Source organism: Thamnophis sirtalis, unplaced genomic scaffold (genome assembly GCF_051295495.1).
Source record: "Thamnophis sirtalis isolate CommonGarterSnake01/CBP01778 unplaced genomic scaffold, rThaSir2_p1.2 scaffold_3, whole genome shotgun sequence".
Lineage (NCBI taxonomy): Eukaryota > Metazoa > Chordata > Lepidosauria > Squamata > Natricidae > Thamnophis > Thamnophis sirtalis.
Genome location: NW_028261383.1, coordinates 32,998,490 through 33,026,461, shown reverse-complemented (window position 1 = coordinate 33,026,461; position 27,972 = coordinate 32,998,490). Strand labels below are relative to the sequence as shown.

The window sequence follows — 27,972 nt, the reverse complement described above, 5'->3', positions numbered from 1 at the left end:
CTTAATGGTTCGCCCCAATCACCCCCTGTCCTCCAGCTAGCTGTTTTCCTCCTTTCGCGTCACGATCTCTCATTCTTTAGTTCGAGCAGGATCCGCCCCCTTCCACTGTGCTTCCACTCCCTTCCTCCGAGCTTATTGGTTCCTTTTCTCCCCGCCGAAGGAGTAATTTTCTTGTAGCTCCTCCCCTCTCCCCCCACTCCGGGACTGCGAGTTCGGTGCTGTTGGAGGAGCGGAAAGAGGAGGGGACGGCAGCCGGGACAGGACATGCCCCGCAAGAGGCCGTTCAGCGCTAAGCAGAAGAAGAAGCAGCTGCAGGATAAACGCGAGCGAAAGCGGCAGGGTGAGAGAGGAGTGGGGAGGGGGGGGAGAATCGGGGCGGGGGGGCGGGGCGCCTTCCAAGAAACATCTGGATCATCTTCCTATCTCCCCTTCCTCCTTAAGGTAATATGTAGGAGCAGGACTGTCCTTAGCACCTGGATTATCCCCATCCCTTCCTCTCCCTCGGATATCCCATAGCGTTTTGGAGGGGAAGGGAGTTGCCCCTTATCTCATGATCACCCATAGGCGCCCATGGGCAGCTCTTCTTCTTAAAGCAGCGTTGGTTCATTTGGGGCGGGGGGGGGCGGGGAGAGAAGTGTGACCTTTCCATTCCCTCCTTTTTGGGGTTATATGGAGAGAAATGAATTGGAGACAACAAAAGCCTTCCGCAAAAAAATATTTAGAAAGCACTTGACATCTTCGTTTTGTCTACTGGAAAAACTGAAGCACATTTCCCCCCCCCCCAAAAAAAAAGAATGCTGGCCCAAATTTAACTAAGACAACTGCTAGGGAAGTGGCAGTGTGTCCACAGTGCAATTGCACATAAATGTCAACTTTTTCTTGAAGCTTAATGACAGAATGAAGAGCATCTACCTCTTGGGCACATGAGAAAAAGCAGCAGTCTCCCACTTCTACTTTCCTCGCTTTAATCTCGGTCAAAATAAATCCAGGCCATCTTCCTAAATCTTTGCAGAATGACTTTTCCTTTGGCCTCTAAGCTATACTTGGGAGATAACCGTTTCTTTGTAAAGCTGGATTTCTTTGCCCTAATATCTGCAATGCAGTGGGTATTATATCACTCTCTCTTTTTCCCACTTAGTTAGAACTACTACTTATCCCATTCATAGGTACAACCTCTTCCCTGAAACTGAGGGGAAGAAATATACTTCAGACATGGGAAAGAGCACTTACCTCTAGAAATATATATGAGAGACTATAGGCATTCATTATATTCTACTTTTTTCCTGTTTCATTTAATTTTATTCCTAGTTTATATATATATATATATATATATATATATATATATATATATATATATATATATATATATATATATATATATATATGTATATATATATATATATATATATATATGTATATATATATATATATGTATGTATATATATATATATATATATATATATATATATATATATATATATATATATATATATATATATATATATATATATATATATAAATATCTCCCAACCTCCTTGTAAAAGGCTTTAGTTTTGAAGACAGGAGAATTAATATTAGAGAAAATGGATATGGTGCAATAATTAAAATGTACTACATTGTGTTCAAATGTAAGTAACCTTGGGCCAAAGATTTGAAGTAGACCTACTTCATAGAGTTTTTGTGTGTCTGACAGGATAGGAGATGAGGGAAACTATTCAAAGTACCTTGAAAATGGGGTGGGACAGAAATGTAACGAACAACATAGCAATGCTAAGAATGTCATGTGTACTGGATGGGTTGTCACAAATCCAAGATTTTTATGGGGGCAGCAATCCTGTGTCCTCCTGCACAATGTGTCTGTTGCATGGAATTTTGTTTAGGATTGCAGTTTTTAGATTTCATGTGATGCCTGTGTATGTTGCAACTCCCTGCCAAGCTAAGTGGGATCTATCTCTTAAGGGGCTGGAAGGAAAGCAGATGGGGTTGCAGAACCAAGAGGTGTGTTGAGCCGTTCATGGCCTGTCGTGCATGACGAATGTTCAGTGTTTAGGGTGGTGGGTTGCCAATTGCACAGACGTGTTCCATATTCTTCCTCATAATGATTGACGGTGATGCATATGTCAGCCCAAGCTTTCATTCCAGAGTCAGGTCTTGCAGTAATATTTCTCTACAGAAATGTGGCGCTTTCTGCTAACAGACAGACATGTGTGGGCATCACTAAAAAAAGTCACTTAAGAATGAATTTGCATGAGCGACTTTGTCACTAGGTAGTATAACTGAGTAATCGTCAGCCATTCAAAACCAAATAATGCAATAATTTCTGGTGTGGGTATATTTAAAAATAGGAGTGGTCCAGGCTGCTCGAGAGATTTTGTTGACTTTAAGCATCTTCGGAAGAAGGAGCAAAAGGGAAGCATTGGAGCCTCTTGATGTAGTCGGGTAAAGTAACCAAGGACATTTTGCGAAGGAGAGCAATGCTTTTATAATTAGGAGAGAGAGAAGTGGGGGAATGTAAATGGTTACTGTGCACAACACTTTGGAAAAAGCTAAGCCTTCACCACCGGGGAGTAGGATGACAAAAGCTTTTGGAGGGTTATGAATTGTGTGGTAATAGTACTGAAATAACACTGCAGGGAATTAAATGGGCAGCTGGCTGGGAGCAAAACTTTTGTCTGGCAGCATTCAAACACATAACAGAAAGAGGGAAAGTAGGCGTGTGTCCTTTAACTGATGATCATAATAATCTCTTTTCTGTAGTACACTAGAGTCTAGCAACTGCATCACATTCAATTCAAACAGTGCCAAGAACATATTTTTGGGCAGCTTTTCACAGCAGTGTCCTTCCAGGGCAATTCAAAATAGATAAAATGGTAAGGTGTCAGTTCTGGTAATATAAAACCACAAACAACATTTTTCAAAAGAAAAACAGTCTAAGCAATATTTGCTTAGTTTCCAGCAAGGTTCAAGTTAAGGCTAGACAGTAATTGCCAAAATAACAGAGTATCTTGGCAAAAAGGCATTTGAATACACATAGATCTTCAGCCCTTTGAGAGAACTGGAAGTGTAGGTTGCTTGCAATTCATCCTAGTTTGAGAACCACCCAGCAAAGGCAACATCTCCATTGCCTAACTTTTTAAAAAGTTTAAGCTTTTTAGGTCTGAGTAGCTAGCAACCCGCATTGCTGCCAATGTGAGGAATTTGGAAAGGGTGTAAAGATGCAGAGATATTTCCACAATTCAGAGCCACAACTGGTTAATAGACATATTTAGAAGGATTCAGAAGGACACATTGCTCAGTGTGGCTTTATATAATGTCATCATGATTAGGAGCTTTGATAGCTCCTGTATTACAGGGAATAGAGCCAGACTAGCTTTAGCCAAGCCCACAAAGTTAAGCAAGGTCAGACGCAGTTTGTATGAGGAGGGGAGGCCACTGGGAAATCTCATAACTGAAAACTAGATTGGGAAGTCACAAAAAAGATGACAATTTCTGTATTATTTACCCCTCCCCACAAAAATGATGGGTTAGTCCATGAAATGTCTAAGATGAGCATTTTCAAAAATGTTCAGGGTGCAGAACCCGTTAGTTTACAAAAAAAGAAAAAAAGGAGGCAAAAACTCTAATGATGGACTTTTTTTAAGTCTCTCATGGCAACCATCAACCTTTGGCAGATACGGGTTTAAAACACCCTGTTCTAGGAGTTGAGCGGAACTTGTAGGAGGCTTTATTATCACATCTTCGTCATATGAAATATCCCTGTCATACACTTGAATTTATTTTTTTTACATGTCTTAGCTGAAAAAGAGTTTACATTTCTTTGATGAGTCGGTCTGCATAACTCAAGATTGTCAAGAGTTTGCTTGATTTCTCAAAATGGGCATTCTGATTAAAGGAAAAAGGAATAACATGGCAGTGTTTGAATTAAAAAGAAAACGGTGATCTGAAGGAGCTGTTCTTGAGAAGCAATCTTGGCTGTCTACTTTCTCTATAATTGTAGTTCCTGCAGCCAAGTTTTGCATTTGCAATCTAGATGTTGAGAGTATTTCCATTCTCTTTTAGTTTACTTCATTTTCATGGTATCATAACTTACTTGCTCATCTGTACAAAAATTTATTACCGTAAAAGACATATGCTTTCACCAACTGCAACTTATCATCAGATGCATCTGTCCATGTAATAAAGAGAGTTCCATCTCATAAAAGCTTATGGCTTTTAATAAAAAGTATGTTGGTTGGAAAAGGTGCTACTAGCTCCTGCTGATCCCCCCCTCCTCAAAAACAGGGTTCCCCTCCTATTTTGCCCATTTAATATACAGAAATTATCAGGTCAGTGCTGTACTATTCCGGAAGATCCCTAGATGGCAGCAAAGAGGCAGAAAAATGTCAGCTCTTTGTTACCATGCATGGTTATATGAATTTTTTGCAAGCCAGATACTGTTATCCTGATCCACATGGAGTCTCTTGCCATCTATAGCTAACCAATTAATGCTTGAAGGCTCCTTTAATTAAACTGCTACTATCCTTTCGTTGTTATTGTTGGTGCCTTCAAATTAAATGAGGCAACAGCCTGGTCTAGTCCCTGTAATTTTCTTGGTGAGATTTTGGAAGTCATTTGCCCTTGTATCCTTTCTAGGTCTAAGACAGAGTGACCAGCCTAAGATCACCCACCTGGTTTCGTGCCTAGGGTGGGACTAGAACTCACAATCTCCCAGTTGAAGCCTACACAACTGAAAGCTGCCAAAGTTGAGAAACACTGGTCTAGATATATGGAGGGGTGGGAGTAGCTGAGAGCAAGAATGCTCACCCCTCCTTCTTTGCTGTGCCCCATCTCTCTGTCTACTGAGTGGAAAAATCATAATATCTAGGAAACCTGTTACGCAATCTTTCTGACAATGATTCTTTGTGCTTCTCCCGTCAAGGTCGAAGTATTGAGCTCATCCAGAATCTTACAATGCAAATCCAAACAATCTGCCAATGATTGTCTCATCCCTCTCCCTTCTTCCCTAGCTTTCCTTGTATTTGTTGGAAGTAGATTTTTCTCTCTCTCTCTCTAATAGTCTCCTTTCCCCGACCACAAATAGCTTCTTTTATTCTAGTTATGTTTCCTTGCTTTCAATATCACCTTGCAATCCCAGAAAATATGGGTAGAATCTCCGGCAGTCTGGATTCCATTTTTTTTATTGTCTGTATCTAGGTTCCCATTTCCCTTCTCCTGCTTCAAATCCCTGATTCTTCAGGTTTGAACTAGAATCTAGACGTCCTGAATGTTAAGGCTGTTCCCCCCGGCAATGCAGGGGTGGGGGGCTGCTATGGGTTTGCCCGGGATCAGGAGAACCCGTAGCTAACGTTATGGCCGGTTTGGAGAACCTTCAAATCCCACCGCTGGCTGGCCCCACCCACATGCTCCCCAGCATGCATGTGACCCCACACCATGTTTTGGGCCTAGCAGGCCTCCCTGAACCCTCCTGCGACCAAAACCAGGCTGTGGGGGCAGCACACACACACACCCCGCGCTACCTCCTGCACATGTGCACATGTCTCCTATTCAGCTGGCTGGCAGGAGGCACATGCACATGCATGGTGGAGCTGAGCTGGGCGACAGCTTGCATGCCCGCAGAGAGGGCTCCGTATGCCACCTGTAGCATGCATGCCCTAGATTTGCCGTCATGGGACTAGGCTGTGCAGCTTGCACACAAAGCCAAAGCTGGCTAAGACTGATTGGGGTCTGACTTTGAAAATCTGAAGAGAACTAAATAGCCTGCATCTGTCCTGTAATTTACCATAATGTCGAATGCAATCGTTCTTGAACAAAACTACTGTGACCGCCATGTAAGATGGGCTAACTTTCTTTCTTGGGTTTTCCCTCTGTTGTCTTTCCAGGCTTTCAAGATGGCGTGAGGTCAAGTTCAAACAGCCGGAGCGGCAGTCATGATCGACACGAGGAGCACACGGACACGTCGGATAGCGAGTCTTTCTCTCTGCAGGTTCGCAAGCTCAACCAGCAGCCTCAGATCCGCAAGCCGGGTGAACGAGGCTATGATCCCAACAGGTAATAATCCAGGATTTCTGAGTGAACAAGCATTTAAGGTCACCTTCCCCCAAGGCTGCCATTCTCCATTATGAGGGTTAGTTGTAAGGCAGGGGTGTCAAACTGATGGCCCACGGGCCGGATGCGTCACACACACAGGGCCATGCCCACCCCAGCTCTGCAGAGGGTGGGGGAAACATCGCGATATGTCACGTGATGGCAACCTGACACCGCGAGTTTGACACCCATACTATAAGGCAATTGGAGAGGAGCAGAACATGCCCATGTCATCTGAAGTTCTCTGTTGAGGACTACCTCACTTGTGCTTGTAGATCTTCGCAGGCTTCATTCTGCTGGTTGGAATTCCTGGAGTCATCATCACAACATATACAGGGGACACCTAGTTACGGAAAGATGAAACTCTTGGGGCTTGTTTGCTTGATTTCTGGTCTGGCATCCATTGTTCAGTGTTAGAAAAGATCAGTTTGATCTCTTCTAAATATTGGTTGAGATTTATCTCTGAAGTGACTATCAGACTTCATGACGTTGTTAGATTTTTATTAAATGCTGATATCCTGGCATTGCCCGGGTATTTATTTATAGGGGGAAAATGTCTGGACCAAATGTAATTTTCTAATGTTGGATTTTCCCCCTTACTAGAGGGAGCCCCCTTGTGAAGTACTGTGAAGCTGTTACCATGGCAACTCCACTGCGCTGTACAGTAGAGGCCATTTTACGGCAGTAGAGTAGAAGCCATTTTAAGGCACAACAGGCTGTATCTTAACAGTACACACACCCCGAGGGGTGTTAGGGGTGTCTTACCCCCACAGTATTTTTCTCCATCAAGTAAGTCATCAAGTTTGGTTGAAATTGCTTGAGGCATTCCAGAGTTATGCTAGAATACATACTCACACACAGACACACAACACCATTATATATTTTCTCTACTGATTAAAGATACCGGCTGCACTTTGAGCGGGAAAGCAGAGAGGAAGTGGAGCGGAGGAAAAAAATTGCCCGGGAGAAAATCTTGGAACCGGTGCCAGAAATTGAGACAGAGGTGGACATAGAAGATGTTTACAAGACTGGCTCAGGTAGGGTGAAGATGATCAAGGAAAAGCTTCTTGGTGGGTGGGTGAATCTGAAGGGCTTCCCTCTCTTGGGCCATTTCTTGTTCTTAACAAACTACTTTTCCTCGTCTCTGGAGGTCTTGCTTCAGGCAGGAGAACCATTTACGACGAGGAGCTTTTAATTACCTGAAACGCATGAAGGGGTCTGAAGGTTCAGCACAAACATTCTGCTCCTCCGTCTGTTTCTAAACGCAGCATAAATCTCTTAACTGGGCTTTTTTCCCCAACAAATGGCCTGCTGGCTGAAGAAAATTGGGAGTTCCAATCCCAAGAATATCTGGAGGCCATGAATTTGGGAAAGGGCTGGTTTCGGATTCCAGATCCTGGTTTTGCCCAATTGCGCTGATGCTAAATTAAGAGCCTTTTACCATTTTCCCATTCTTAATACAGATAGTCCTTGACCACAACAGAGCCCCAAATTTCTGTGGCTAAGCGAGACAGTGGTTAAGTGAGTTTTGCTCCATTTTACGACCTTTCTTGCCACGGCTGTTTAAGTGAATCGCTGCAATAGCCAAGTTAGCAACAGGGCTGTAAAGTGAATCTGGCTTCCCTGTTGACTTTGCTTGGGGCACTGCAGCCGTCTTAAATACCAGCCAGTTGCCGAGTGTCTGAATTTTGATCAAGTGGTCATGAGGATGCTGCAACCGTCGTAAGTGTGAAAAATAGTCATAAATAACCTTTTTTTTTTAGTGCCATTGTGTAACTTCAAACAGTCACTAAATGACTAGTTGCAAGTCGAGGACCACTTGTGATGAGGTCTCTTCTTCCTTCTCAATCAAAATTAATTTAATGTCATTACAGTAGCAACCACAGAACTGCTTATCAAGGCATTTCTCTCCCTTCTCTAACTTGACTTGCATTGCCTGATTTTTCAGATGCAGTCTTAGCGAAGGAAGAGCATAAGACGTTGTGTACATTTCTTGATTCAGAATATTTGTGACCTCTCAGAACTTTATTCTCACTTCCTTCGTCATGGCGGCAAGTTTTCCTGACTCTTCTTGTGTTTTTCTTTTTTCAATAGTACTAGATTTTCCTAAACGGCCCCCTTGGAATTACCAAATGAGCAAGGATCAGTTGTTGGCCCGAGAGGAGAAGTGTTTCCGGGAATATCTTGAGAATATCTATAGTACATTCCAGCCCAACCAGTTGAGTTACTTTGAGCACAATCTGGAGGTAAGCCCTTGGAAGTTCGAAGCTGCATCATCACCCCCATTTGAAGCCCATTTGAAGCCCCCAGAATGCATTTGGGACCTGCTTTCTCTTTTGGGGAAGAAAATGAATGCCTTAAACCTCTAAAAGAATTGGTGGTTCGAATCCCTAGTACCGTGTAACAGAGTGAGCTCCCGTTTCTTATCCCACTTTCTGCCAACCCAGCAGTTCGAAAGCATGTAAAAATGCAAGTAGAAAAACGGGGACGGTAACAGCGTTCCCTGTGCCTTTGGCGTTTAGTCATGCTGGCCACATGACCACGGAGACATTTTTGGACAGCGCTGGCTCTTCTGCTTTGAAACGAAGATGAGCATCACCCCCTAGAGTAGGGAACGACTAGCACATATGTGCAGAATGCAAGGCAAGACTGAGTACAGGTACTCCTCGACCAAGTAACGGATAACGGATCCTGGAATTTCTGTGGCACATTATAACAGTCATAAGTAAGACACTTGGCCTGCGCACCGCTGAGGTCGGCGGCTCGATCCCCATGAGTGAATAAACCACGTAGGGGCAAGAAAGGAGCCTCCCCTGAATGCCTACCAACATTCAGGTGTCCCATGGGTAAAGATAAAACTGCCCGAAAAAATTCCTTTCAGAGGAAGCCAGCCACCTCGGTGATCCATGGCTAACACGTGCCATAAGTTAAAAAAAAAAACCCAAACCCAGTCATAAGCTGAGGCATCCACATGATCAACTAAATTTGTTACAGTTGTTAGGTGAATGCTGCAGTTAAGTGAATGGCGCAATCATTAATAACAATAGCACTTAGACACTACTTCATAGTGCTTTTGTAGCCCTCTCTAAGCAGTTTACAGAATCAGCATGCTGCCTCCAACAATCTGGGTCCTCATTTTACCCACCTCAGAAGGATGGACGGCTGAGTCAACCTTGAGCCAGTCGGGAACAGCAATGGGAAGAGTTAACCCACAATACTGCATTCTAACCCCTCCGCGCCCATGGCTCCTTAAGTGAACCCATTGGCCACAATGGGCGCTTTTTGCTGGAAACTGGAAATATTTGCCGGGTTCTGGTAAAAATCCCTGTAAAATCATAATTACATGACGGTGGGATGCTACAAACACCCTAAATGCAGGCCAGTGCCTAAAATGCCATCTTCTAATTGGTTTGGCGGGGACACGGGGCAGCCAACAGGATTTCGAATCTGAGTTGTAAATATCTTTTCGGTTTGTGTGTCTCGGCGGTCTGTTGTAATTTTGAATGGTTGCTAAGTGACCAGTCTTAAGTCAAGGACTACCTGTATTTAAGCTGTCCACTTGTCAGTGATGGTATCATTGCAAAGCCCAAGGGGCTACTTAGGTATCTGTGTCCTTTGGCAGGACACAGAATACTGCCAGGGTTGAAAAATGCTGTTCTCTTTTCTCTTTTGGGCAAGCTTTGAATCTGGTCTGTGTGAAAGTTTCTTCTTATGTATAGGATACATAATTACATTTAGAAAGAGCTGGCATGGTCATACTCCACTCAAGGATGCAGCCATAGAGGTGGTCAAAAGTATTAAGTATCTGGGGGTGCAGATCACTAACAATCTGAATTGGCTTCTCCATATGTCATCCTTAGTGAAACGTGCAAACCAGTGTCTGCATTTCCTGTGTCGGATGAGGAGAGTACATCTTTCTCCTTCTGTCCTGACCACTTTTTACAGAGGCACGAGTGAGAGCGTTTTAGCAAACCGCATCACTTTTTGGTTTGGTGGCGACAGTGCCTCAGATAGAAAGTCCATACAGAGAGTGGTTAGGACAGCCGAGATTATAGGAAGCTCCCTGCCTGTTATTCAGGATCCTGCTTGTAGTCGCTATGTGCTTAGAGCTCAAAGCGTTGTTAGAGACCCCCATACACCCACTTCACGGTCTGTTTCTGTTGCTCCCCTCTGGGAGGAGGTTTGGAAGTATTTCTAGCAGGACTAGCAGATTCTGTAATAGCTGTGATCCCTATGCCATCCATCTGGTAAACTCGTAAGATTCGTTTTTCTCACCATGTTCATGTATCCATCCGGACTAGACTGTGTTGTGTATATTGGAGTGGTGGCCCTTTGAGAGCTGTATGCAACGAAATCTCATTTTAATGTATGCCGATTAGTGTACGTTTAAAGTGACTATAAAGTTATTCTAAGTCTAACTGCTTTAGTTAGCTAACTGCATGCATGTTCTTGGGAAAACAGTGCCACCCAAAGCACAGAAACAGAAAGAAGAGATAACTGGGAATTAAAGACAGAACATAATAGACCGGGGGGGGGGGGGGAGATGTAACTACATTTAGTTTATACCAATACTGTTTGCTGCATCTCTCACTTTTTGGGGAGTGGGGGGAGGGAGAATACTGGAGTGATGATTTTGAAACAAATACATAACTATTTGATCCTGTTAGTGAAATCCATCGCTTTGTCTTCTTTATCCAGGATATATTCCTCAATTTCTGTACAAGAAGCTACAATATAGCAGAATGGAAAAATCTCATGGCCTTTGCATGTTTATTACGCTTGGATGTAGGCTTTTTTCCATAGATAAATGAAACTGTTACGGCACATTAACAAAAAGCTAGTAAAATGCATACGTTACATGTCATAGATGCCAAATGATTCGGTGTGCCTGTGCTGATTCTTCCTCTTCACGAACCTGGGACACTGGATTCAGTTCCTTTAATTTGCAGTGGTCACAGGCTGTCCATCAGTCTTGATGGTCCATGCAATTGGAGAAGAGGCATCGGTTTGGGGATGTCTGTTCTTGTATTTGTAGATTCTTTGAAGAAACCCTGTACCGAGGAGTAGGATTGATTGGATAATACTAATTATAAAAGTTGAAAGGGACACAAAATCTGTAGGGTCCTCTGCACTTAGTTGCTTTCTTGCAGTTGTTTCAATACACGACTAGGTAACATCATCAATGTTAGAATGGGGGTAGGGTTTGTTCACTGTTTACATACATGTTGACAGGATTGGTAGGAGTGTCCTTAGTGGTTCCTTGATTAGGCTGTTATTTACCACTGTATTGATTGTCTGAGTTGGTAGTTTTTTGATTAGGGAATTTCTAACACTGTTATGTAGTTTGAGTAATGAAACTTCTTCAAGAAAACAACCAAGCTCAGAGAGCAGTTTGTTCTGACCGAGGCTGCCCAAAAGCATGAAGCAAACTCCTTGTCCCAGCTAAAAACCCTTTTATTAATTTACTGTGAATTCTGCTCATTCACACCCAGCAAAGTCTTTCAAGGGAGGATTTACAGTCACAGACCTTATCTGGCTTGGAGAGCTGACAGGCCCTTATCTGCAAAACTTGGCAAGGAGTCTTGGAGAGTCACGAACCAATTAAGCAAACTAATTTTCTCCTGCAAACTCCACTCCCCTTTCGTTCCTCTTTTATTTCCTCTGGGAGGGGCCATTCATTGTCCATCTGTGGCCTTACTCCCAAGTCGACCCCTGTTCTTTAGCTGTTCCCTTCGTCTGGCAACTCTGTGCATGCGCATACTGGAAACAGGCTCCAGCTGTTCTTCGGCCTCACTGATGTCTGACTCTGGAGGCAGCTGATAACTGGCTTATCGCTCTGGCCCCCTCTCTGCCTCCGACGCAGAGCCCTCATCAGAGCCTTCCCCAGACTCCAGGACTGGCCCATGTTCCTCCCCAACCTCCTCACTGCCCGAATCTGCTGCCAGCTCTGCTAGCGGGGTATAACACAGTTCAATCCTGAGCTACAAATGTTCTTTTCTATTAGTAACCAAAGTCTGGTCAGGGGTGTTGTGTCTGGCTCATTGGGGGAAGATAAATTCTTCAGAAGACTTTTTAAAAAAATGTTTTAATTTATTTTCTAGACGTGGAAGCAGCTATGGCGTGTCCTGGAGATGTCAGACATTGTGTTGCTTATTACAGACATTCGACACCCGGTGAGACTCCTATTGACGACTGTTGCGGTTTTCCGTGGATTTAGATTCACCCAAAATTGCTCAGCAGGTGTTATAGAGTGGCATGGAAGAATCAGATGTTGGCATTCTATTTGCATTTTTTAAAATTTTCTTGTGTAGTTGTGAACTCACATGCTGTTTATTCATCCAGGCTTTAAAGATCTGGAGATGTTTGATCCTTCACTCTGCCCTAATGGACAGAGTTCTTTCCCTTTCAAATGATGGAATGAAGAAGTTTTTATTCACCAAGAGACAATAGACAGTAATAGGGGCACCAGATAGAAGAGCCCATCCCTGTGGTATAACCTCTATCTATATACTACTAAAACTCTTGTATCTCTAACCGTTTAACTGGATGGAATAGTGCAGCATAGAGTAAACCTTTCCAACCAAGATATCTAAAATGGGCTGATTTACAGAATTCATCCAAAATCTAAAATTTACTACATGATTTGAAATGTAGCAAATTTTATAAAACATAGCTGATAACCCGGCGTTGTTTGGGTATTTATTTATAGGGGGGAAATGTCCAGACTAAACGTAATTTCTAATGTTGGATTTTCCCCCTTACCAGAGGGAGCCCCCTTGTGGAGTACTGTGAAGCCGTTACCATGGCAACTCCACTGCGCTGTACAGTAGAAGCCATTTGAAGGCACAACAGGCTGTATCATAACAGAACACACACCCCGAGGGGTGTTGGGGGTGTCTTACCCCCCCACAGTATTTGTTTCCAGAGAGTAAGTCATCTGTGTACCAACTTTGGTTGAAATTGCTCGAGGTGTTCCAGAGTTGTGCTAGAACACACACACCGGGGGGGGGGGGGGCGGGGCGGAGAGAGAGCGAGAGAGAGATTTAAACATATAGATTTTGTGACATAAAAATTATCGTAAAGCATTTTATGACATCATACAAAATGTCATAAAATATTATTTCCTGCAGTCCCCTCCTGACGTTTGGCTGTGCTATGCAGTTCAACGCATGAGTGCTTTCAAGGCAGATGCATCTTTTCAAGCCCATTAGGAAGCTCTGCCACTGTTGAAGGCATTGACGCATCTGGAAAGGAAATATCTAAAAAAGGATGATCTGATGACCCAATGAGTCACTGTTTGTCTAGTGGAAATTAAAGCCGGAGAGGTTGACCTTTGTCCTTAGAAATGTCGCTGGATGGCAGAATCAATCAGCCTCAGCTAAGAAGGCAAATGGTTACAAATGGGAGACAGTCTGGTTTCATGGCTCAAGCTTGAAGGTGGGAGACCCTCGATTTAAGCCCCATCTTTGCCATGAAAGCCAGCTGGTGAGCTTAGGCCAGTCACTCTCTTTCAGCCCAACCCACCTTATAAGGCAAATTGTTGTTGTGGGGAAAATAGGAGGAGGAAGGTATGTTGGATATGTTTACTACCTTGAGTTATTTGTAAAAATAATAAAGGCTACTTGTTTGAGGCCAAAAGGAAATCACTGTTTCCAGGCACTGTTTTTAGAGAAGCCTAGATTTAAATTACTAACTGCATCTAAAAAGCCACATTTGTGTTCATGTTAACATATGGGATTCTAATTTTGCATAAGTCCAGACTGTGCAGAGAACGGAATGCAGAGGCATGCACATCCCGGGGCATTGTCCCTTCACACCTTTAGAAAGGGGAAAAGGCATACAGCAACAACTAGTTTAGCTGTCCTGTACAGGTAATCCTCGACTTACGACCACAACTGAGTGTCACCCTAACATTGAGCCCCAAATTTACATGGCAAAGTGAGACAGCTGTTAAGTGGATTTTGCCCCATTGTACGACCTTTCTTGTCACTGTTGTTAAGTGAACCACTGTAGCTGTTAAGCTAGCAGCATGGTTGCTAAGTGAATCTGGCTTCCCTCATTGCCTTTCAGAAAGTCGCAAAAGGGGGGAGGGGTCATATGATCCTAGGTCACTGCAGCCGTCACAAATATGAGTCACTTGCCAGGCATCCAGATTTTGATCACACGGCTGGGGGGGGGAATGCTGCAATGGTTGTAAGTGTGAAAAACAGCCGTAAGTGGCTTTTCCCAGTGATGTTGTAACTTCGAACGGTCATGAAATGAACTGTTGTAAGTCGAGGACTGCCTGTATTCATTAATGTTTGGAAAGAAATAAAAGGCCAACAGATATGAGGCTATATTGCTGTAAATCCACCTTCAGTTTCCTGTCATCGCAAATTAAGCAAACCATCCTTTCTGTAAAATTGAGTGGTGCCGTGGCCTAGAGGTGGAGCTCTCGCCTCGCAGTCAGAGGGCTGTGAGTTCGATCCTAGGCAGCGGCAGATATTTCTCTCTCTGAACACAAATGAGAAAATATCTGCTGTGAACTCTGCATTGGCGACAGGAAGGGCATCCGGCCAGTAAACACTCAGCTCCATTCAATTGCCCTGACTCCAACCCGATATAAGGGATTACGAAAAGGCAAATAAATATATATATATATATATATATACACACACACGCACACACACACACACACCACATATAATCATTTCTAGAAAACTGAAATCGGAATGATGCCTTATTTTTCTAAATCTCCCCATTCTATCTTTTCCCTTTCTCAAACCTTTCTTGTTCAGGTCATCAACTTCTCCCCGGCCCTCTATGAGTTTGTCACCAAGCAGATGAAGAGAAACCTCATCTTGGTACTGAATAAGATTGATCTGGCCCCACCAGCCTTGGTGGTGGCCTGGAAGTATTATTTCAAGAGTCGGTTCCCTGAGATCCACGTGATCTGTTTCACTTCTTACCCACAGCAAGACCAAGATCCCAGTGCAGGTATTTTCCCACATATATTCATAATATTTTCATGGCTACTAGTGGATGTTACAGTTCAGTGTAATTCTGTATTGGCTGAGCTGTCAACAGGCTTAGCATAGCCCTGTATCCTATGAGAGAAATAGCAGAATTATATAGGTAGTCCTCGACCTACAACGGTTCATTTAGTGACCGTTCGAAGTTACAGTGGCACTGAAAAAAGTGAATTATGACCACTTTCCACACTTACAACCTTTGTAGCATCCCCGTGATCGATGCTTGGTAACTACTTCATACTAACGGCCTTTGCCATTTCCCTGAGGTCTTAACAACCTCTTGCAACTTTTTGACAAGCAAAATCGATGGGGAAGCCAGATTCAGATTAACAGCCAGTTTACCAATTTATCAACTGCAGCGATTTGCTTAACAACTGTGGCGAGAAATTTCGTAAAATGGGGCAAAATTCACTTACCGACAGAAATTAGGGGCTCAGTTGTGGTCATAAATTGAGGGCTAGTTATAATGGCTTGTTTTTTCTTTTCTTTTTTTGTTATAAGAGGCAAATTGTAGGTCAAAGGGTATAGAAAAGGTCTTTGGTTCATTGGCCAAATCTTGTCAGTTTGGTCGTTAAAGACAATGAATTCCCTCCAGTCGAAGTGGCTCCTGGTACCCACATGAAATGTTCAGGATGCCTTCTTTGCAATCATTCAGATAGTCCTCAACTTATGACCAATTGCTTAGCAATTGCTGTATGTTACAACAGACCTCCCCAGACCTACTTATGACTCAATTTCAAAGTTCGGATAGCCACTCCCCCACCTCCCCTGCAATCACATGATCACATTTGGGACACTTGGCAGTTGGTTCACATTTATGGCTGTTTGCATTCCACAGTCATGTTACCATGATTTGCAACAGTTTTTTTTTTCCATCAGAAATTGGCGTTTACTTCCTATCTTTGGCAAAAGTGCCCATTAAGTTCCGCAGGTTTGCTTATTGACTACCATGTTTGCTTAATTGCAAAAGAAGAAGAAGAAGAAGAAGAGGAGGAGGAGGAGGAGGAGGAGGAGGAGGAGGAGGAGGAGGAGGAGGAGGAGGAGGAGGAGGAGGAGGAGGAAAAGAATAAGAAGAGGAAGAGGAAGAAGAAAAGAAGAGGAAGAGGAACAACAAGAAGAAGAGTGCTAAAATTGGGCCCAGTGACATGGTGACTCTCCTTACAATTGGCACGACTTATGACCATAATTCTGGCCTCAATTATGCTTATAAGTCAAGGATTCCCTGTATGGAAGTGATTTGCCTTCAACTTCTGGAATATTTCTTTAACCGCATCCTGAGATTTCTTAGTAGTTTCTCTTTTTGACCTGCCAGGGTCAGGGAAATGTTACGTCCTGACAATGTCAACGAGTTTAAATATTGATGTGGAGACAAGCAACTGGGTTTGTTGGAATAATTTGGACCTCTGTATGTTCTGACCAGTATTCAAAATAACCGAGCAGCCAACAGTGTACCTAAACAAAATCAGAATCACTTTAATAGATTAAGAGTTGGAAGGGACCTTGTAGGTCATCTAGGCCAACCGCCTTCCCAAGCAGGAGATCCTACACTATTTCCGACAGACGGCAGTTAATAGTTTGTTACATTTATATATTCTACCCTACCCCCCCTCCCAAACTCCCAGGAACCCTCGGTGGTTTGTGGCCTTGATTCCTCCCCTATCCACTTCTTCACATGTCACAGATATAATCTAAAGTGTTGGCTTCGAATCTCAACCTGGAACTTTCTGTCTTTCTTTTTCCTTGCAGTATTCAAAAAACGCCGGAAGCGTCGAAAGGGCTGGAGCACAGCTATGGGGCCCAATCAGCTCCTGAGCTCCTGCGAGACTATCACAGCGGGCAAAGGTGCGACTGCTCTCATGTTGGGGGCTGGGCCATTTTTAACCTGGGATAAAATTTTCTCCTAAAAGTCAGCGCCAGGATGGTTCATTTTCAGGCTAGCAAGAAAAAGTGACAAAAGTTGAGGGTGCAAATCAGCAATTTTCTTTTCCTTGAGGCCCTTTAGCTCAGTTGTCTAAAGAATAAGCTCTGGCTTAGCTCATCTACTCAGAAGCATCCCCCAGTCTCACTAAATTTGAAGTAAAATGGTTTTAACAAGATCACAGATGTACATTCCGATTTCCTCCATTTAATTTGACATATATTAAGCAGCAAATCGCCTATTTTAATTTTAATGTTTATAATTTTTATAAGCTGAAGGTGAGGAAGATACTCCTTCCTCCTCCTATTTTCTTTGTAACAACAGCCCTTTGAGGTAAGTTGGGGGCTGAGAGGGAGTGACTGGCCCAAGCCAGCTTTCCATGCCGGCAGGTAGGACTAGAACTTACAGTCTCCTGGTTTCTAGGCCAGCACCTTAAACACTAGAACAAACTGGCTCTTATTTATTTATTTATTTATTTATTTATTTATTTATTTATTTATTTATTTATTTATTTATTTATTTATTTATTTATTTATTTATTTATAGATTTCTATTTCCCCTTCTCTCAGTATTTGCACAATTCAAGGCACCCACCTAGCAGGTCCCTTACAAAGTGGGTTGGTGCAAGGGTCGGCTGCTATGGGTTAGCCCGGGTTCGGGAGAATCCGTAGCTAATGTTATGGCCGGTTCAGAGAACCTCCAAATCCCACACTACCCCCTCTCCACCCAGGAGTCTCCACCGGGCCTGTTTTGGATATGACGTAAGTGCAGGGCCTGCATGGAGGCTCCGGGAGGGGGGGGGAGGAGAACAGGCCTCTCGGATGTTCCAGAAGGCTGGAAATGGCTCCGTTTCTGAGCCTGGGGTAAGCAGTTTTCGCCCTCCCAGAGGCTAGAGGAAAGCCTCCGGAGCCTGGGGAAGGCGAAAACACCCCTCCGCCCCCAATGAGGTGCAGGAGGCTGACTAGGCCATGGCCACCATGGCCATGGCCACCCAGCAACCGGGCCGAGAACCCATTACTGAAATTTTTGAAGCCCACCCCTGGGTTGGTGTGATAGACAAGGACAATGGCCAACCAGTTGGCTTCAGGCCCAAGGCAGAACTGTCTCCTGGTTTTTAATCTAGCACTTTCACCTCCACTACACTTAAGTAGCTGGCCATTTCTGCTACTATCGTAATTTCACCTTTCTTTTTGACAGTGGACTTGAGTAGCTGGAAAGAGAAGATTGAGCGGGATGCTGCCGGTGCTGGCCTGTTGCTGGATGACTCTGAGGAAGATGAGGAGGATGACCGAAGTATGACCGTGCTGGTGGAGCATCAGACAGATGTAGCTATGGAGGGCGGTGGAATTTCCCAGGAACTCTACAAAGACGGAATCTTGACAGTCGGCTGCGTAGGTGAGTCTGCCCTTAAAGTCACTCAACAGGACGGAGTATTTCCGGGACTATTTTTGAGGAGGAGTCTTAGCAGAATTGCTTTCCAGGTGCTGAAGAAGGACATAGACTACAACAGGTCCAGATTTGCATACAAAACCAAAGTTACCGGTGTGTTACTGATAGGTGGTAGATACATAATTTTTGGAAGGATAGGTAGTCCCACTGCTTATCACTACAATGAAGCCTGAAATTTTGGTTGTATGTTGTTGTGGTTGTAAGTTGAAGCACCATCTGACCTGGCTTGAAGCTTTGACTGTGGTCAATACAATGGTCATAAAGCAACTCACCACGGTTGCTAATTGAATCACATGATGTTGTTAAGTCAACCATATGGTCATTAAACAAATCCAGCATATCCAATTGTGTTTATGCATTTTCTGGCCAGGAAATAGCCAAAAAAATAAAATAAAATAAACCCCATTGCACATCATGTTCACATCAGTGCAGAACACTTTATAACCAATCCCAAAGGTGCTTTTTCAAGAGGCAACTGGATTTTAACAATTGTCTTTGAAGATGTTTCGCTTCTCATCCAAGAAGCTTCTTCAGCTCTGACTGAAGAATGGAATGGAAGGATTCAGAATCCAGTTAGAGCTGAAGAAGCTTCTTGGATGAGAAGCGAAACGTCTACAAAGAAAAATGAAGAAAGTCCAGTTGCCTCTTGAAAAAGCACCTTTGGGACAACCATGACTGTAAGATAAGCTCCCCGTTGGGAGAGCGAGTACATTCAGCGAAGCGTTGTGAGAGTTGGGTTGGAGAACACACAAACCAGCATACAGAGACACTGCAGTTTAAATAGGCTTTTACTTTCGTGGAAATAGAGGTATCAGAGTCCATCAAACAGTCCAAGTCATACACGGATAAGACAGTCAGTCATCAGTGTCTTTCAGTTAAGGGATAATCCAAATAACATAGTCCAGTATCATATAATCAGTTCAGAACTCAAAGTTTGCTAGCAGTTGCAAAACTTACAATAGCTCACGGCACTCAGATCAGATCAGCCCAGCATCTAACAAACAGAGAGCTAACAATCATTCTGGCTCCCTCTTATGGCCGATTGGGGAAACAGCAACCAATCACATTTTACAGTATGATTTAAAGAAACAGGTATAGCATTATTACATGATTTATATATTGCCAACCCAACTGTTAGATTATATTCCTAACAATGACCTGGATGACTAAGATCCTGTAACCAGTCATAAGTGCAAGTTGGTTGTCGAATACCCGGATTGTGGTCACGTGATGCAGGAATGGTGGTGACAATTATGTTAAGAAAGGGTTGTAGGTAGCTTTTTAAAAGAGTGTAACTTCGAATGGCAATTGAATGATCTGTTGTAAGTTGAGAATTGCCTCCAATGCCTACTGAATTCACAGGGCTTATTTCAAAGTAAACAAATTTTGAATGGCAGCCTAAGTAACTGGCTAAAGTGATGGGTTCCTCTTGGTGGGATTTTGAGTTCAAGTTCTCTCTTGTTCATGGATCTCTTGACTGAAAGTTGCAGCCAACTTTCTCTCTTGACCTAATTAATTTCATAGAATTGTGATGAGGATAACCACCCTGAGCCCCTCACAAGGGAAGGGGAGATCAGACAGTAGTGTAGCAAAACCTCAATTTAGTGGACTGCTATTTAGAACATTTAAGTGATGGTGGACAGAATTTCTGTCTAGACATTTCCCCACCTCTGAAATACTATAATAGCCAAGTTCATGGCACTTAAAGTAGTCCAGACAAGACGCTCAGCAAATATATAAAAGAAAAAAGCTACGGTACATTTCTTATTTGCCCCATTTTGCATAATTTGTAACATTGCATCATGATGCAAATGACATTGATTTACGTCATGGCTTCCAGATGCAAATCAAGCAGGCTGACCTACATTACTAGTTTGCATAATTTGTGTCATGACACCGTTATGTGGATTGATTTGAATTTCACAGTCTTATATTTAATAGACATTTGGGATGAATAGGCACTTCCCCCCGGGAACAGTCCATTAAATCCAAGTTTTCTTTAATAATTGCTAAAAATCTGAAATGCAGTACTGCATGATAAATTGCAGATTACAGATGTTAAATATAGCCACTGTAGTTTCTCCTCTGTTCTTGGCTAAGGTTTTGAATGGATGAAAAGATAACTTGGCAGTGGTTTAGTTCAGGGGTCTCCAAACTTGGAAACTTTAAGGTATGGCTGGCTGAGGAATTCAAGTGTTAAAGTTTGGAGACCCTTGGGTTAGTTGGGATAGATGGAAGTTGCACCATGCAGGCTGAGAAAAAGAGAGAAGCTGATTTCTGCTATATCAATTTGTATCTATCTATCTATCTATCTATCTATCTATCTATCTATCTATCTATCTATCTATCTATCTATCTATCTATCTATCTATCTATCTATCATCTATCTTGTCTGTCTGTCTGTCTGTCTGTCTGTCTGTCTGTCTGTCTATCTATCTATCTATCTATCTATCTATCTATCTATCTATCTATCTATCTATCTATCTATCTATCTATCTATCTATCTATCTATCTATCTATCTATCTATCTAACGTGTGTATGTTCCAGCATAACTCTGGAACGCCTCAAGCAATTTCAACCAGACTTGGTACACAGATTACTTACTCTCTGGAAACAAATACGGTGGGGGTAAGGTACCAGTAACACCCTTCAGGGTGTGTATTCTGCTAAGATACAGCCTGTTGTGCCTTAAAATGGCTTCTACCATACTGCCGTAAAATGATTTCTGTGCAGCGCAGTGGAGTCACCATGGTAACAGCTTCACAGTACTCCACAAAGGAGCTCCCTCTGGTAAGGAGGAAAATCCAACATTAGAAATTAAGGTAGTATCGCTTTTCTTGACGCTTCTTGTCGCCAAAATCAGGGCTTTTCCTGTCTAATACAGGATTAGGAGAAATAAATACCCGGGCAGCGCTGGGTTATCAGCTAGTAATAAATAAGCAAGAAAGTTGAGACAGACTTTCTGGCCCAAGGTTTTGTTTTGTGGAAGAACTGGAGGGTCCCCCAAGCAAACCTTTTATGGTAACAGTTCTGATTAAGGTGGAGATGATGATGATGATGATGAGAGTCATTTTGATTTGTCCTTCCCTTTCCACCTCCCTACAGGCTTTCCCAATGTCGGCAAGTCCTCCCTTATTAATGGGCTGGTAGGCCGCAAAGTGGTGAGCGTCTCCCGCACTCCCGGTCATACTAAGTACTTCCAGACCTACTTCCTTACACCCACGGTCAAGTTGTGCGATTGTCCAGGGCTCATCTTCCCGTCTCTTGTTGACAGGAAACAGCAGGTAAGAGTTGGAAAAGGGAAAAAGTCAGTAAAGTTTTCCTGCCCAGCAGGAATAGCGCTTGGGTTATAGGTGAATATAAATGTGAATTGTGTTTCTGTCGAACTCCCGATGGTGTGGGAGCACATGCTGAAAAGTTTATGAGTAGGCACATAAAGGATTGAACATAGGAAGTTTCCTTATACCCGTGATGGCGAACCTATGGCACGCATGCCACAGGTGGCACGTGGAGCCATTCGTTAGGGCACGCAGAGTGTTGTCCTGTCAGCTCCAGTGCACATGCATGCGCTGGAAAGCTGACTTTGGCTTTCTTTTAAGGCCATTTTTCGCCCTCCGGAAGGACGAAAAACAACTCAACGTGCAAACTGGAAGTTTGGAAACGGAGTTCTGGTTTGTGTGTTGGGCCGTTTTTCGTGCTCCAGAGGCTTCAGGAAAGGCAGAGGGCGAAAAACGGCCCTAGGGGGGAACCGGATGTCACTTCATTAGATGAGGATGTAATTAGAAAAATATTAGATTGTGCAGAGATGGATACATTGACTTTAAAAATAAAAGACAAAGTAGACACTGAATATTACTTGACATGAAATAAATTTAATGGTTAGAGGTAAGAGATAGAAATTAGATGAAGAGAGGTTATTGCTATGTATCAATTAAATATAAAGATGGCTTATAATTATAAATATGCTAATATAAATTAACATATTTATGAATAAGCTATAATAAATATAATATAAGCTAATATAAAGAAAAACTGAGCCAAAAGTATTCTGTTATATTATTACTAGAGTTACTAGTATATGTGTTAACATTTTGTTTGGTTCTCTCTTTGTTTTTCTTTTGTAAATGACAATACACTGTATTCAAAATGTTTATGGATTAAAAAAAGAAAATTTGTGATGGAAAAACATCATACTCTGTTCTATGATGATTAGAGAATAAAGTCCTTTCCCTTCTTAAAAATCAGTATGCTGCCCACCAGGCTGCACTGCTGGGGCAGGGGAATGTTCCATGGCTGCAGAAGATGAGACACCCAGATGCTCTTTGGTGAGAGTACCCCAAACCAGGATCTCCTGTATTGGAGCATCTTCTAAGAAAATGAAAAGATTTGATTTCAGTCTGAGCAGAGTACTGATTTTTTTGTTATGGCCTGCCAATAGCCAGTGGAACTGGTGGCAGACTCGGACAGTGAGGAGATTGGGGAGAAACATGGGCCAGTCTGGGGAAGGCTCTGATGAGTGCTTGGCATCGGAGGCAGAGAGGGGGCCAGGGCTGACAGTTATCAGCTGCCTTCGGAGTTGGAGATCAGTGGGGCAGAAGAACAGCTGGAGCCTGTTCCCGATGTGCGCATGCACAAAGCTGCCAGGAGAAGGGAACAGCTAAGGAACAAGGGCTAATTTGGGATTAAAGGCACAGGTGGATGGTGAATGGCCTCTCCCATAGGGAATAAAAGAGGAGCGGAAGGGGAGGGGAGTTTGCAGGAGACAATTAGTTCAGTTCATGTGGGTGAAGATCTGTTCCTGACTTCTTGCCAAGTATTGTCTGCTACAGCGTGGCATTTGAAAAATATTGGCCTTGCAGCTCTCCAAGCCTGATAAAGGTCTGTAGTTGTGAAATCTCATGAAAGACTATTTGCCAGGATTTTGCTGGAGAGGAATTTCCTTTAACCTAAATAAAAGAGGTTTTATCGGGACAAGGAGTCGGCTTCGTGTTTTTGTGATGCCTAGGTCAGAGCATTTTTAACAAGGCAACAACCTTCTACTCTAATCATCATAGAACAGAGCATGACGTTTTCAGTGGTGGGATTCAGCCAGTTCGCACCACTTCGGGAGAACCGGTTGTTAACTTTCTGAGCACTTTGGTGAACTGGTTGTTGGAAGAAATCATTAGGGCAGAGAACCGGTTGTTAAATTATTTGAATCCCACCACTGGATGTTTTCCCATCACAATTTCCCTGCATGCTTCCTAATCAGACTGAAGGAGAGATTTTTTAAAAACGAAACTTTAATTTTGGGTTTTACTGAATAGATTTATTTGTCGTTCTAGAAATGGATAATTTATTTTGGAAAAGCAAAAAAGTTTGAGGTTTGATATTAATGGTTTATTCTACTGCAACAGAAGGGGAGTCGGAAGTCAACACTTTTTTTCTTTTCCTTTCTCCCTCCCCTACAAAGCGTCTTACGATTTGCTTTTGTATTTTTGTATGTTGTTGTCTAATCTAACAAAACGTTATAAAGAGGAGAAGAAGGAAAAAAAGTCAGAAGGAGAGTTTTTTGTTTCTGAGCGTCTATTATGCAATTCAAGGGTGTTAGTTGGAAGAGACACGGGATGACTCAATGTTGCTGTTAGCTGGGAGATGAGTCTTCTGCTGCAGGAGATGATGTTTTGAGCTGATGTTTTGTTTAAAAAAAACCAAAAAACCCTCCCTCCTTTTCTCCATTGTTTATTTTTTAGTCTGTCAACATTTGCAGAGTAAATCCAATAGCAACCTCTGGCAAGCAATAAATCCTTCTTATTTTTGTTTAATTTTCAGATATTGGCTGGTATCTACCCTATTTCCCAGATCCAGGAACCCTATACTTCTGTGGGGTTCTTGGCTAGCCGGATTCCGGTGCAGGCCTTGCTCAAGCTGCGGCATCCTGACGCCGAACACGGCAAGCCTGAACCCCCTTGGTGTGCCTGGGATGTATGTGAAGGTAACAGTGCTGAAGCAACAACTTGTCCAGCTGAGTTGGATGTCCAGTGTGGTTCTAACCAGCACATTGTCAGGCCTGCCAGCCGTCTTTTCTTTTGGACTTGGGGCCTGCCACACTTTCTACTATTCATTTTCTATTGTGGGAAAATAGGAAGGGGGGTTATATGGAGTTAGGTGATATGTAGCCATAATAACATTCTTCTTAGAAACTCAAGGCCATCCTTTGTCTCTGCACCTGGCCGGAATTGGATGGGTGGAAGCTGCCAGTGTGGCAGTGAAAGATTGGACCATGTAATGGAATCGTGGGTGTAGGGGCAGGATCTTGAACTTTCAGCTGGGTGGGATTCAGGTTCAGGTTTTCCCAGATGTGCCAACATGGCTCCCTTAATAAATTGGGACTTTGAGGAAGCTTTTGCCTGGGACTCTGATGTACATTTGGATGCTATTTGGAACCCTGACACACACCCTCCTTTCTGTGTTTTCAGCCTGGGCTGAGAAACGAGGTTACAAGACAGCCAAAGGAGCCCGGAATGATGTTTACCGAGCAGCCAACAGTCTTCTACGCCTCGCAGTCGACGGGCGGCTCTGTGTCTGTATGCGATCTCCAGGCTACACGTCACAGAAAGGTCTCCGACAAGAAAGTCCTTTAGCAATTTTTCCATCACTTCTAAAGAGATGTGGGGTGCTCTCTAGCCCGGTGCTCTTCAGATAAATGGGACTTCTATAATTCTCAATGAATCCAGCATCTTTGGCAGGTTTCCAGGCTGGAGAAAACTGGTCCAGGGAAATAGGCCGGCATTATGAAGTACTCACATCTAGCTGGCCTGGAATCATGCATAATTGACAGAAAGGGTTGTCCTATCCCTATAAATTCCCACTTGCTTTTCTCAATACCGGTAGTCCTCGACTTATGTCCACAATCCATCCCAAAATATATGTTGCTAAGTAAGGTAGTTGTCGAGTGAGTTTTGCCCCATTTTATGACCTTTCTTGCCACAGTTGTTAAGTGAATCACGTGATTGTTAAAACAAATCTGACTTCTTGCATTGACTTTGCTTGTCGAAAGCTGACTGGGAAGGTTGCAAAAGGGGACAATGTGGCAATGTAACCATCATAAACACCTGAATTTTGATCACGTGACTATGAGGATGCTGCAACAGCCATAAGCGTGAAAACTGATTGTAAGTCGCATTTTTTTCCAGTGGCGTGGTCACAGTTGAATAGTCACGAAAGGAATGGTTGTAAGTCAAGACTACCTGTACTGGTATTGACATGAACAAGATCCATGCAAGCAGTGGGAATACCGTCCATGGAATTCCTTCATATATATTTTTTGGATGTTGACCCCTGTGTAGGGGTGGTCATGATTTGAGCCATGCTAGAAAAATCTCAGAAATAAATATTGAGAGTGAGAATTTGTATTCAGAGACACCATCATCCTGTCCGGTTTTATTTATAACTAGCTGATAACCCAGCATTGCCCGGGTATTTATTTATAGGAGGGAAATGTCCAGACCAAACATAATTTCCAATGTTGGATTTCCCCCCTTACCAGAGGGAGCCACCTTGTGGAGTACTGTGAAGCCATTACCATGGCAACTCCACTGCGATGTACAGTAGAAGCCATTTCACAGCAGTACAGTAGAAGCCATTTTAAGGCACAACAGGCTATATCTTAACAGAACACCCCTCCCCCAAGGGTGTTAGTGGTGTCTCTCCCCCCCCCCCCCCCCCCGTATTTTTTTCCAGAGAGTAAGTCATCTGTGTACCAGGTTTGGTTGAAATTGCTCGAGGCATTCCAGAGTTATAGGTTATAGGTTTAGGTTTATTTCATTTATATGCCGCCCTATTCCCGGATTTATGCTGGAACACACACACACACACACACACACACACACACACTATATATATATATATATATATATATGTGTGTGTGTGTGTGTGTGTTTGTGTGTGTGTGTGTGTGTGTGTGTTTGTGTGTGTGTGTGTGCGCGCGCGTGTGCTGATAAATAAATAAAGGGAGACTAATATAGATCTATTTCAAGCTATTCAGCTCTCATCAGCTAGCCATACCCTTACTGGGATTCGAACCTGGGCTATATTACATATTAGGCAGACGTCTTAGCCATTAAGCCACAGGCTCTGATCCGTTATCAGCTGAGCCAGGGAGAAAGGTATATATTTAAAGTCACAACCTCTTGTATGCCCCAATTATGGGAGGAAGCTAACTGCTTCCATTCTCTGTCAATCGGCTCGTCACAAGAGCCCATCACGACAGAAACCCAATATTTTTACTGTTGCCTTTGTTATATTTGTGTTTTATTTGTGCTGATAAATAAATAAAGGGAGACTAGTATAGATCTATTTCAAGCTATTTAGCTCTCATTAGCTAGCCATACCGTTACTAGGATTCGAACCTGGGCTATATTACATATTAGGCAGACGTCTTAGCCATTAAGCCACAGGCTCTGATCCGTTATCAGCTGAGCCAGGGAGAAAGGTATATATTTAAAGTCACAACCCCTGGTATGCCCCAATTATGGGAGGAAGCTAACTGCTTCCATTCTCTGTCAATATACACATACATACATACATACATACATACATACATACATACACTATCATATTTGCCTTTATTATTCAGTGTGTACCCCAACTTCTGGACTATGTTTAAGGTGGCACGCAATTAAAATTTAACGAGTATCACTAGTGCAAAGAAAACCCAAATTAGAATCAGCTTTCAAAATAATGAACCATTAAATGCTTGGCAAAAGAGAGGTCATTTTGACATGTCTTCCTACCTGCTGGGAATATCAGAAGCATATGATGTGGAATGATTTATGCACAGTATTAGCATAAACATTGTACCTAGGCTCAGCCTTTTTCTGCAGCAGAAAGAGTCTCTCTTACAGGCTCTCTACTCCGTAAAGAGTCCAGAAGACTGCTTTATAGAAGTGATCAGGGCTTGCTAGGAATAGTGGCATAGGCTAGATAGAAGTTGGCCTAAGACTGTCCCTCGCGATGGATGCCTTGTTTTCTCACCGCTCTGTTTTTGTTCCCTCTGCAGCCATGTGGGAGCATCACCCCGAGACGGCTGAGATTGCAGCTTTGCAGGAAGCTCATCGCCGAGAAGACAAGCAGGGCTCTGCGGAGGAAAATGAGTGGGAGGAAGAAGAGGAGGACGAAATCTCCAGCTCGGGAGAGGAGGAGGATGAAGAGAAAGACCGGGATGCTGATGAAGAAGGCGAAGAGGAGGAGGAGCCCCTCTCGGCCCCCAAGAGTGGGCCCAGCCAGTCCGCCCCTCCCAGAAAGGGAAAAGTACCCACTCAGAACTTGTTTGCTTTGCTTGGGGAAGATGAATGTTAGTAGCTTCCCCTCTTGGACTAAGGGACGGGCGATAGATTTGCCCAGCCCAACCCAGCCACCCTCCCCGCTGTGCATTCCCCAGCTCTGGAGCTGTCGCTGTATATCAATAAAGGTGATGTTTATTTCCTGGCCCACCTTTGCGGCTGTGGAGAGATGAATTAGGAACACAG

General features: G+C 43.2%; 1 protein-coding gene across 1 annotated transcript; it reads left to right on the top strand.

Moving 5' to 3' along the window:
• Positions 1–136: 136 nt before the first annotated feature.
• Positions 137–27,972, top strand: GNL1 (G protein nucleolar 1). Its single transcript, XM_087708562.1, has 12 exons — positions 137–340; positions 5,880–6,048; positions 6,985–7,121; positions 8,179–8,330; positions 12,186–12,257; positions 14,862–15,060; positions 16,842–16,937; positions 18,211–18,408; positions 21,569–21,747; positions 24,275–24,437; positions 24,922–25,062; positions 27,504–27,972. Exons 1-12 carry the CDS (start codon positions 265–267, stop codon positions 27,800–27,802), a joined length of 1,881 nt encoding a protein of 626 aa, XP_087564688.1. The 5' UTR covers positions 137–264; the 3' UTR covers positions 27,803–27,972.